This window comes from Prionailurus viverrinus, chromosome C1 (genome assembly GCF_022837055.1).
Source record: "Prionailurus viverrinus isolate Anna chromosome C1, UM_Priviv_1.0, whole genome shotgun sequence".
In the NCBI taxonomy this organism is placed as follows: domain Eukaryota; kingdom Metazoa; phylum Chordata; class Mammalia; order Carnivora; family Felidae; genus Prionailurus; species Prionailurus viverrinus.
This window is the reverse complement of record NC_062568.1, coordinates 92906136-92918944: the sequence shown is the minus strand read 5'-3', so window position 1 is coordinate 92918944 and position 12809 is coordinate 92906136. Positions and strand designations below refer to the sequence as shown.

The following is a 12809-nucleotide window of genomic DNA, read 5'->3' as shown; positions in this document are numbered from 1 at the left end:
GGACAGGTGTGAGGTGATATCTCATTGTAGATTTGATTTGCATTTCCCTGATGATGAGTGATGTTGAGCATCTTTTAATGTGTCGGTTAGCCATCTGGATGTCTTCTGCAGAAAAATGTCTATTCATGTCTTCTGCCTATTTTTAAATTGAATTATTTGGGGAGGGGGTGTTGATTTTGGATATTAATCCTTTATCAGATATGTCATTTGCAAATATTTTCTCCCATTCTGTCGGCTGCCTTTTAATTTTGTTGATTGTTTCCTTTGCTGTGCAGAGCTTTTTATCTTGATGAGGTCCCAATAGTTCATTTTGCTTCTTTCCTTTGCCACAGAAGATGTATCGAGTGAGAAGTTGCTGTGGCTGATGTCAAAGAGGTTGCTGCCTGTGTTCTCTTCTAGGATTTTGACCTCACATTTAGGTCTTTCATCCATACTGAATTAATTTTTGTATATGGTGTAAGTGGTCTAGTTTCATTCTTCTGCATATTGCTGTCCAGTTCTCCCAGCACCACTTGTTGAAGAGACTGTTTTTTTCCCATAGGATATTCTTTCCTATTTTGTCAAAGATCAGTTGACCATATAGTTGTGTGGCCATTTCTGGGTTTTCTCTTCTCTTCCACTGATCTATGTGTCTGTTTGTGTGCCAGCACCATGCCATCTTGGTGACTACACCTTTGGAATATAGCTTGAAGTCCATAATTATGATGCCTCCACCTTTGTTTTTCTTTTTTCAAGATTGCTTTGGCTATTTGAGGTCTTTTGTGCTTTGAACATCTGCATGTTTAGCAATTGCTGCACATCTTTCTGCAGAATGGGTCCAGAAACACACTTTGACAGGATTTACTTTTTGCTTGCTCAGATACTGTTGAGGAACTAGAAATAACCCAAAATTTCCACATGGGTCTGTTGCTCTTCTATCATCATATCCAAGTTTGGAAGAGCTTCTATCTTCTTACTGACACTTTCTGAAAATGTTCTCTAAAGCATAGCATTCAGAGGGCCTAAGTGCAACTGTTCTTAATCTTGGCTGAATATTGCAACTCCCTGGAGTCTTCAAAATTTCTAACACCTAGGCCCCACTTTAGACTAGAATTGGATCAAAATCTCCAAGGTGAAGCCCAGTTGGCAGTATTCTTAAACCTCCCCAGGTAACTCTGATGTGCAGGTAAGGGTGAGAATCACTTGGACTTCACCTGCTCCAGCTCCTTTGGCTAAAGATGCCCTTTCAGTTCTGCCCCCTTCACTGCTGACCCACCCACTGTCTCTCCTGCTCTTTGGTGACTGTCTTATATGTTCTCAAAGGCCCCAGTGGACCTCATTTTCTCTGTGAGTGTCTCTCATTTCATTCTTCTGTGATTAAGCATCGCCCTCACTTCTTCTGCCAGGCTGGGACCACCTTGACTTTCCAGGTCTGCGTGACACTGACACCCAACAAATACTTATAGGATAGACTGAATCCATCTAGATGTAAGGCAATGGTTTGAGAAAATGTTCTTTTGCTTATTTTTATATGTGTCATTATCCTTCTGTCCATGGGAATTAGTTCTAAAGGAACTATGGGCAAAGCATTAGTGAGAATAAACAGAAATTCACTGTTTGCTAGCAAACTATATGTCAAACAGCTAGATGAAGAAACTAGACTCAAACATGAAAACCTCCAACCTGCTTAAGAAATCCTTGATGTTGCTTTTGTATTGCAAGGCAAGGAGATGAGGATCTAGGTAGCAGCAGAGGCGATGTGAAGTGGTGAAGTGTGTGGGCATGCATGTGTTCTGGCAAGCCCGTGTGTGTGTCTGGATGTGGCTCTGCGTCCTTCTAATAAACATACCCCTTTTTAAGGATACACAGAGGGGATTTCCTACTCCCAAGCGTTTTTTCTCAAATCCTCAACATGTTCTTCTTTTCCCAGAAAATAATAATCAGTGCAAAAGGGATTGAAGCACATTTTAAATTTAGATTATACCCACTTGTGTATGTTTTATGAAACCCACTAGCAAGGAAATAACATACACGAGGCCTTACCTTGTTAGTTTGTCTAATTAGTCTAAAAAGCCTTGAAAACAATTTCCAGTTGGCATTATTACTACACTCAACTACCCCTTTGAGAACGTTCTCTTACAATGCATGGAAATGGATTGTCTACCCTCATGCAATTAGTTACAAAACAACTGGCATGTGTAATCAGGGGCCAGTATCATGAATACAAAACATCTGCACTGCTAAGAGGGGTTCTGAGCTGACAACCACCTCTTTGGCAACAGTTAATTTTTGTAATCAAGAACAGAGGGACTCTCCCTCTAAAAATTCTGTCTTCAGAAGAAACTCCGTGCGAAATGGTTCTGTGGATGAAAAATTTTGGTTGGCTCGACACATCCCGACAAAACCTTCAGCATGCAGGCAGAGGGAGCATATGGAAAACAAGACTATGAGTTTCCATAAAGAAGTGCTGTGAGCTTTTTGAGTGATGGGGAGGGATGACCAGTGGGAGAACTGGGACAAATAAGAAGTTTCTATGGTGTGATTCACATAAATTTGACTTCTGAATACAGGTATGGTTTTCTCAGAAATTCTGTACAGGAGGTTAAAGTGAAACCTGGCTTATCGATACATATGGCCCAAGGGCAATATCTGTTTCTTTCTTGCCCTAAACTTTGTTGGACCAAGAGCCTGGGGGACAGGGTTTAGAAGTGCTAAACTGGCTTTGCTAGACTGAGTCATCGTTCCCCACTTATGTCAACTTACTTCAGCTATTCTTTCAATCTGGGGCCTTGTAAAGATGATTCTGAGTCTTTTTAAGTCCTGACAGGGCAGAGTACTGCAAATGCCATTTTGCTTGAGTAACTAATACATATGGCTAGAAATATTAAACAGTGAAAGAACTTTCTGGAAACATGGTGAGGGTTCTTCAACCACACATCAGTAACCATAAGGCAAGGTGGTCCCTGCTATGAAGACAGCGGGTCTCAAACTGTAGGGTGTATCAGTGTCATTTGGAGGGCCTGTGAACACACAGATTGCTGGCCCACTCCCAGAGTCCCTTAGTCTGGATGTCTGGGGTGGGGCCTCAGAATCTGCATTTCTAGCAACTTCCCAGGTGAGGCTGATACTGCTGGGTTCAGGGGTCACATTTTGAGAATCCCCGGTGGAGGAAAACAGCAGCCCCAACTGCAATTTTGAGGAGAGAGGCCACTTCGGGTTTAGGGGGGGGGGGAAGGTGTAAGGTGGCAGCAATGATGTCATAACTGGGATTCCAACCTGTGTTCTTTATGGAGTCACCCGTCACCTCCCGGGACAGTACGGGGAAGGGGAAGAAAGATCAAGAGGATTTTTTTGGAAAAGATTTTCCTCATTGTTAGTGAGGAGGAAAAGACTGAAGATAAATATGCTAGTTTCCACCAGTAAGGTAATGGAATGCGATTAAATGTAGCTTTTCATACTTTCTTAAAACCTGTGTCAGCATTTCATATCAACCCTTAAGATCAACAGATATATGCAAGTTTTATCTTTATTTGGACAGATGACTAAAAAAGCCATCTCGTTAAAGTTATAACCACAGTCGCCAACAAAATCCCAGATGAGAGCATGTCTGTGAGGTGGAAGGCCAATCCCGGTTGGATGATCCAGGGGGGGCTGAGGGTATGATCCCGGGTGGAGTGTGAGGAGAATGGCTGTGAGGAGAAGGAGGGCCCCACACACTCTTCAATTTTCCCCTTTCCCACCATCCTTGCCTTTGTCTCTTTATTACCATCAAATAATACTTACCGGGTTTACTCACGCGTGTGGCTCTGTCTTCTTCCACTCTGCTCAAATTTTCTTCCTCACTTCCCTTTCTCTTTGTGGCTTGTTCTCAATCTACTGATCCTTTCCCTCTGGCTGCCAACTGTGAACATCATCCCCACCCACTACATCAAGGGTCTGCTTTTTCAGACACGGCATCCAACTGGCGATGCAGCGTGCCTTGACATAGCTTTTCTCATTCACAGGCCGGGATCACACTTACTGGGAGGAAGAAATTTATCATACAGTGAGGCATACCTCAACTGTGCCACAAGAATATTAAGTAGTAACCAAAAGGAATTTACAGATGCCTGTACAGTGAAATAGGAAGAGAAGGGAAGAGGGAGGGAGGGAGAGGCTGACCTTCCTTCTCAGTGTCCACATACATGTTTGCAACCTTCCTTTGGAGATCAAAATGCTAATGTTCTGTGGAGGCTGCTAACAGACCTATATTAAGATCTGACCAAGGGAATCCTAAATAGTTCAGCCTTTTGTGAAGAGCCTTTCTACTCCGCTTACCTCATCAAGACATTTCTCATACTGTTCCCTTTGATTTTCATTTTCCAAAGCCAATGCTGAATTCTCTGCCTGCAGTGAGATACAAAAATAATACAAATAAATCAATGAAATGTTGTGTTAGGTGACAGCTTATTCAATACAGTTACTAAATATACCTCCTCGGGATCCAAAATAATCTTTGAGAAGAATCTTTGACAAGTTTGCTCTAAGTACTATTATAAATAACTCAGGGATGACTTGTGTCCTATCAACTTGTTCACAAAAGTACATTACCATTTCAAGAAATGCAAAAACTTGATATTCTGAACAGGTATCAAATAAAATCATGGCCTGATGTGAGAGTGTTCTGTAAAAAGATTACAATGTTTATTTCATTCTATGAAAATGTCAATGTAAGAAATGCCTTAATCCACTTCATTAAGACCTGTCACAGTTTCACAACCCAATATTTGTTTAGGCCATAGAAAAGAATCTCAGGTATATTCATGAAAGCATAATTCCAAATGCAAACCAAACACGTGGCTTTCCTTGTTAAGCAATGGCTTTTGAACATAAGAATATAATGAGAAATTTAAGAATTTTACTATATTTGAGTCCCTCCCCCTTTCCCCTCCCTTTTAAAAATTACTGCCTCTCTGCTCCCCAGAACCATGTGGGTGTCTGAATGTTAAATAGGTTACTATAGGATACCAGGTTGAATATGATTACTACGTTACAAGTGGAATAAAAACGGGAAAACGTCATGCTCATCAACATATTAGGTTTTAGAAGGAACATGAAATGGTGACATGGGCACTGCCCTCCACATCTGGTGACGTGGGTCCCCTGCAGCTACTACTGGCTCTAGTCTGAATCCTGAACTGTCCAAGTTAACCCTTCCCAAGGCTGCAACATTGACCACACACCCTGCTCCCCCAAACAAGCTCCCCCAAGCAAACTGGCTTCTACCTACCCTTCACTACCTACCCCTTCACCACAACCTGTCTTGACATTTGGAAGCGGGGGTATAGAGTTCTAAATCCGTTTTTTCCCCCAAAACAACGGTGGTGATTTTTAGGTGTTAGAAAGAAGGATCAACATTTTTCCCCTTATAGTTTCCTCCTACCTGTTTTTTTTTAACTTTCTATTTGAAATAATTTCAAACTTGCAGATAATTTGAAAGTGGAAAGAACTCCCTCATACCTTCTCCTCAGAGCCACCAGCTCTGTAACATTTTGCCACATTTGATAGATCATCATCTCTTTCTTTCATTGTTTTTCCCTGAAACTTGAGAGGGAACTGCAGGCATGATGTGCTTTATCCCTAAATACTTTTGTGTATGTTTCCATTTTCTTACACAACCAAAGTACAGTTGTCAAATTCAGGAAATATTAATTCATATAATACAACAATCTTATCTTCAGTACCTTTTCCAACTCATCCATTGTTCCAATAATGTCATTACAGAAAATTTTTTTTTCCACTCCTAAAACCTATCCAGGGTCAGGCATTGAATCTATTTGTCACCCATATAGGATCTCTTAATCTGGAACAATCCTTTGGTCTTTCATGTCATTAATTTATTTTTCTTTTTTTCTTTCCTCCCTCCCTCCTTCCCTTCCTTCTTTCTTTCCTTCCTTCCTTCCTTCCTTCCTTCCTTCCTTCCTTTTTTCTTTCTTGGAAGAATACAGGTCAACTATTTTGTAGAATGTCCCTTAATTTGGGTCTGTTTCAAGTTTCCTCTTGTACACTTGTCAGGAATAGCACAAAAATGGTGTGTGTGTGTGTGTGTGTGTGTGTGTGTGTGTGTGTGTGTGTGATGCTGGGTCCTTCTCAGTGCACATAATTATGTAATATCCATATACCTGTTATTGGACATGTTAACTTTGATCATGTGGTTAAGGTGGGGTCTGCCAAATGTATTTCAAAATCACTTGCCTTTTGTAGTTAATAAATAAATCATGCAGAGATATTTTTAGACTATGAAAATATACTATTTCTCATCAAACTTTTATCAATTTATCTTAGCAACCATTGCATCTTGCCTGAATCAATGATTATTATGTTTGCACACGTTGATTTCTCACTCCATTATTCTACTTACACTTATGAGTTTGCATTTTTTCTAAGAAAGTGCTTTTCCTATTTATTATTTACCTATATGAATACATGGGCTCTTGTATTATTGAAAGGGTTCTAAGTCATTACTGAATTTATTTTGATGCCCAAATTGTTCCAACTTTAGAAAGGTGAACCCTTGTAACCTGTGCCTTTTGACATGTTTCCATCTTTTTTTTTTTTGATGTTTATTCATTTAGTTGGAGAAAGAGAGAGAGCACAAAGCTGGGGAGGGGCAAAGACAGAGGGAGAGAAGACCCTCAAACAGGCTGTGTCAGCATAGAGCCACACACAGGGCTTGATCCCATGAACCATGAGATCATGACTGAACCGAAGTCAAAAGTCAGATGCTTAACCGACCGAGCCCCCATATTTCCATAATTTTGAGAAAAGACTCTTTTTAGGCACAAGAAAATGTTTCAAGCCCACTTTGCTTTTTCTCTGCCCCATTCCTGAAATGAGCCATTTCTCTAAGGAATCATGTTTGCTTTTTGTTGGGGAATGATATTTGGAAACTATGATCTGAGTATTAATGTGTTCCCATTGCTACTGAGAGGTCATTTCTTCCAGTCCCTTTCAGTAAAAGGGTTTCTCTCTTCTTCTCTTCACTACACCTACACACACACACACACACACACACACACACACACACACACTCCATCCCCTACAGAATTCTTCCTTGCCTTCTCCATTTCTTATTTGTGTCTTCCTTTTCTGCAAGGAGAACACAGGCATTCACTATTATTACATTTACTCATTTATTCAACCCTACTGCGCATACAAAATTGTTACACTATGAAAAACAGTAGTAAGAAGAGTTCACAATTTGTTTTTTTCTTTAGAATGCAGGTATATATAGTAACAATATTGTGTTCAAAGTTACTAGATTGGTAATTGTCCCCCTTTCATAATGGTTACGCTATTCATTCCTTCCTGGAGTTCAGTCCATTTGTTTCTGATGCTGATGGTAGTAATATTTAATTTCTCTTCTTGTGCATTTCACTTCCATTTTTGAATACAGAAAGCGTTAATATGATTCCCAGTGTCAAAACTATACCAAAAGATATACTCAGCAAAGGGTCACTTCCTCTCCCACCCCTTGTCCTCCATGGCCCTCCACCTCTTACAGGTTCATTTATAGTGTTCTCTACTCCCTTCTGTGTCTTACTTTATTGTTACTATCAAGTTACAATGATGTCCCTTGGCTCTCTGCAATTACATATGCCACAATTCCTACCAATCCTCTTGTCACATTCTTTCTGCTTAAATCAGCATGTTTCACATTCATGTCCCGTTCTTCGACCCTGCACCTATCCTTGTTTTAGCTTCTTTAACACATGATGATTGGAGGAGGTGGTCATATATTTTTCTTCATTTCTTTAGCATCTTAGAATTTTCCCTCTTCCTTTTTTCTATCAGAACCAGATCTTCAAATGGCACCTCTTCCTTTTTCCTTGCTTCCCTCTCTCCAGAAACATTGCTTCTCTGAGACAGTTATCTCAGGTCCCCCGCACTTTCAAGCCCTGCCCTACAGCCAGCACTAGGCACTTCCGGTCTCCATCCATGGCCAGTACTGGGAATGTTTTCCCCACACCCTCTGCTCCCACCCTCGCCTGGGACACACAGGCTTGTAGCCTTTGTTCTGTGGATATTTCATTTTTATCTTTCTACTTAACAGTGATTTGGAGTTCTAATGTTCTATTTTCCAGTAACTCAGAAGACATGGGTCATATGTGGTTTTCTTTGTGCCTCTGATGACTGCAATGTTTTCTTTGACAGATATATTAAAAGCCCCAGCTTTAGACCAGTTTGTTAGTTTAATCAACAATGAAATTCAGGTCGAGTGATCAAATGACAATGGGGCACAAAAGTTGAGGGAAATTGCTGGGAGAAGCCGTTTTGGATGTGGTCTTGCTAGTGTTAGATCATCTCACCCTATTCCTGGTTTGAGTCCCAGGATTCAAACCCCTGTTTCTTCTTCAGGTACCAGTACTAATACTTGACTTTGACTTCTTTCCTACATTCTTGTCATGGGTAGACATCTGCTACACAGCCCAGTGATTCCACCTCCGCTGATTATCTGCTTATTCAATATTGGTTATTCCTAGGCTGTTTCTTCTCTTCATTTCCACCCCCACCTCCCAATACTCAACTGAAAGCTGTTTCCTTTTGCTCGCTGCCGTTTCCTTCAGGGACTGCTGTGGCCTGTCACACTGAACTTCATTCATACCTGCAGCTGGTGTTACCTCCCAGGTCCCCCTCAGTCGAGGTGGGAGGACCGGTTCTAGGTTCTAGCCCCAGTGTGGCAGTCTATATGGCAATACCCATCATGAAACCTTTAGCGAGCCATTTAATGTTGCTGGGTTTACAGTTCTTTAGGTAATAAATGAAGGGAACAGCCTAGCCAATCTACAAAGCGACTTCCAGTTCAAATATTTGAATACTGTGAATCACAGGGAAACTGCCAGAATTCCAATTCTATAAAGTCGCTGCTTTCTTTGGAGAAACTGAGCTTGTGTGGGGTCTGCTGGTTTCAGTAAGGCAACCACACAAAGGATAATGGGAATAGATAAAGGAGAGAATGGCAATGCCAGTTTACATTGTTTTCACTTTAAACGTCTTGGAAAAACTGTGTAAGGAAGTAAAGCTGAAAATGAGAATTTATATGGGATGTCTCTCTCTCACTCCTACCCACAATATCATGTTGCAATAACACTACAATCGATCCATTCAGATAATTACCATCATTACACCACTTACATTACTTGCCTCACGTTTACTGCTCTGACAATCTATTACAGGCAAGCAAATTAAATACCTAAAGGGTTCTGGGGAAGACAAAGTCGTCACATTTATGGTTAATGCGTTCTGTTACAGAGACCAATTTAATTGATGTAATCCTACATATCCCAGGGGACAATAGAGATATTAACAATTATGCCGGTGAAGTTCAAATAATCTTGAACCTGTGATCTTCTTTAATGCATTTGCACTTATTAGAAATTCAGGATTTACCTGCTACCAAGATGAGGCAACAGGGGAAAAAGAAAACAAAAGAAAGAAACAAACAAAACAAACCTTAATTAAATGTGATTTAAAGAAACAGTGGATAATTTTATGGCAGGGATGGGAAAGGACAGGGAGAGAGGAAAAGAGAAGTAGGTGTTACTACTGAAACTTACAGAAATGACAACACAGGTCTTTTTTAACTTTAAGAAATTACGTTATTAACTCAGTATACTCAGAGGATGTAATTAGAGCATGCATGCTAACTAAATGTACTGGGTCTTGGTATTCAGTTTTGCCTTCTATAACAACCAAAAACTTTTGCCAGACTTACTTCCTGATTTAGAGCTCCATGTGGTTTCCTCACAACCCCCAGTTGCCGGGATCTAAGTTCCTGATTTCATCTCTAAAGTTCTCACACATTTTTATAAAACTGAATAGCTTTCTAGAGTAAATCTATATCGTTTGGGTTTACTGTGGAGGATGGGTATAAATTAATATATACTTAAAAGGAACGATGTTTTTCAAAGGTCTTGCTCAGTGAATAAATGTTAGCCAAAACTTACAAATGACTGAACAGACTGATGCTTCTAGATTGCTGCTGTACATTAATTCTCTAAATGCTTATTATATTTGAAATCTCTCTATACCATAAATTAGCTTAATACATCTTTGATGACTGAATGTCTGTGTTCCCCCAAACTCCATATGGTGAAATTGTAATGCCTGATGTGATGCTACTAGGAGATGGGGGGGGGGTGGTCTTTGGGAGTGATTAGGACATGAAGGTTGAATCCTCCAAAATGGGATTAGATTTATATACAAGAGTCTCCAGAGACCTTGCTAGCTCCCTTCCACCATGTGAGGACACAGCAAGAAGGCGCTGGCTGTGAACCAGGAAGCAGACCCTCAACAGATCTTGACCATGCCAGAGGCATGATACTGGACTTCCTGGCCTCCAGAACAGTGAGAAATAAATTTCTGTTGTTTATATACCACCCAGACATGGTTTTTTGTTACAGTGGCCTGAATGGAATAACACAACATCCTCTTCCATAACCAAAGGTAGGAGATTTCTGCGCAAAAAAGTTCCCTCTGCATTAAGTAACAATTCCACTGTAGGCTTTTTACCTTCCATAGCCTTCCCACTCACCTATCCAACATCCATCTATCTGTGTTTGCTGCTTGAGAGCATATGGCATCTCTCAAGGCAGGCCAGCCTCCTGGGTCTCTCGTGAGGACCCAGATCTTGTTTCCTGGCCTGCACGCCTTTGCTTCTGCTGCATTAACCTGGAGTCTGCCCCACCTCCCTAGTGGCCCTTCTAAATCCCACTCAATATTTTGTGGTCTGATTCAAACATGAACCTCAAAAGCTAAAATGGGGGTGTATATTAAAGTTTAAAAAGCAATTTCAGATGTACAAAACTATTTGGAAACCATTACAAAGAATCCTCCTACCTTTCACTCCCAATGCCTCAAAAGGTTACCTTTTTGCCACACTTACTTTATTACTTGTTTAAAATCAGAGATCACTAAAAGAATTTTTTTCAAAGTAAGATGCAGACATGATATCCCTTTACCCCTTAATACTGTGAAGAGTATTTTACGAAAAATACATTTTCTTACATAGCTGCTGTATAGTTATCAAATTCAAGAATTAACTTCCATACAAAATCCTAGTCCACTCTACAGACCTTGTTCACATTTCACCAATTATCCCCCTAATGTCCTTATTGAGTCCGGGATCAACTCCAGGTTCCCTGCACTTAATTATCATTTCTTTGTAGTCTCCTGTAATGTGGAATAGTTCCTTTGTCTTTCGTGACTTTGATATTTTTCAAGAATACAGGCCAGCTATTTCGTAGAGTATCCATCTGTAGATGCATCCATTTGTTTCATGCTTCCTCATGGTTACATATAAGTATTTTTGGCAAAACTATCACAGCGATGATATCGTGTCCTTCTTGGTACATGACATGAAGAGATATGTGGTGCAGATTTATCTCATGACTAGCCTGCTAACTTTCATCACTCAATTAGGTTGGTATCCACCAGATGTGACCATGAAAAAGGTATTTCTCTTTATAATCAGTAACTATCTTGTGGGAAGTTACTTCAAAAATATATAATTACCCAAAGTCTTTGAGATTATGCAAATATCTAAATAGCCACACATTGTTCATATATTTTAGCATCGTTGATAATTTTTTGCCTAAAACAATTAATACAGTGATGGTTACCAAATAGCAATTTTTAAATCCCACTATTACTCCTATGTTCATTAGTGTGAACTCTATTATAAGGAGGGGGTCATACATTTTAACAATTAATTATAATGCCTTCAATTGGGATTAATAGTTTTATGAATATTGATAATATTCTCTCAAGCCAAACTGTAAGCCCTTTGGGACCGGGATGATGCCTTATATGCCTCTTTTCAAAAGAGTAAGATTTAAAATTTTACTATAGTTTTGGGTGGAACTAAAACTCACTTTGATATTTATATGTACTTAATACCAGCGAGTTTGCACAAGTAGTATGTCAGGCACTTTTACCTATGTGCTCTCTGTGGTGGTCACAGACATACATACAGATATATCCTGATGTATCTTTTTGATAATCACTTATTCACAAGTGGGAAGTTAAACAAATGACAAACAATTTTTACTCTTTACATATGTCAATTTATTATTATGCTATCTATAGTTTCCAAACAACAACAAACAGTATACATCATCTGACACATTTTGACAACTGGCAGAATATTTAAAGTTTCTACTTCTCTACACTAAGCAGTATGAGAAATTGGGTTTTTGTTCCTAAAATGTTAATTTCACTCATCACTAGTATTACCATAGCGGTAGATTAAAAATGACTGAAAATGCTTTATGATGTATGTCCTATACTCTGGACTGGCCTTATTGACTTGCCTGGCTAATAGAATGTAGCTGAAGTGCCATTATGGGGACTTCCAAGGCTAGACCATGAGTGTTTTGGCTTCTACTTTGGCCTCTCAGAACACTAGCTCTTGGAGTCTTGAGCTGCCACGTAAGAAAGCTGGTATGTTCACGTGGTATCAGGCCAGGGCCACACGGAGAGGCCCTGGAGGATGAGATGCTCTGTGGAGAGATACAGGCCAGGGAGCACTGAGAAGCCAGATATAGGAGCAAGGAAGCGATTTTGGAAATGGATCCTCTAATTCTAGGTTGGAAATGAATCCAGCTGTGTCCTTTTCAAATTCAGGACCCACACAGTTGTGGGAAAAATAAGACAGTCATTTTAGGCCTCAAAGGTTACACAGCAATAGATAAGTGGAATGGACATATTTAGGAGATGAGCCAGAACATCAATTTTTCCCTGCATACATCCAGTTACTGATCTCTCACTGTTCTCCAAGAAATATTCTATGG

The 12809-nt window shown here is 40.0% G+C and overlaps 1 protein-coding gene and 1 long non-coding RNA gene across 5 annotated transcripts in view; one reads left to right on the top strand and one right to left on the bottom strand.

Annotated features, from left to right (window-relative positions):
* Positions 1 to 12809, bottom strand: part of NCKAP5 (NCK associated protein 5) — a 969870-nt gene that overhangs the window by 211676 nt on the left and 745385 nt on the right. For all 4 annotated transcript variants that reach the window (XM_047870291.1, XM_047870290.1, XM_047870289.1 and 1 more), the window contains one exon: positions 4297 to 4365. In XM_047870291.1, the coding sequence (XP_047726247.1) occupies positions 4297 to 4365 (69 nt within the window). The remainder of the gene's footprint in view (positions 1 to 4296; positions 4366 to 12809) is intronic.
* The window catches only part of LOC125172362 (uncharacterized), a 77122-nt gene that overhangs the window by 44043 nt on the left and 20270 nt on the right, over positions 1 to 12809 (top strand). The gene's annotated exons all lie outside the window — the stretch shown is intronic.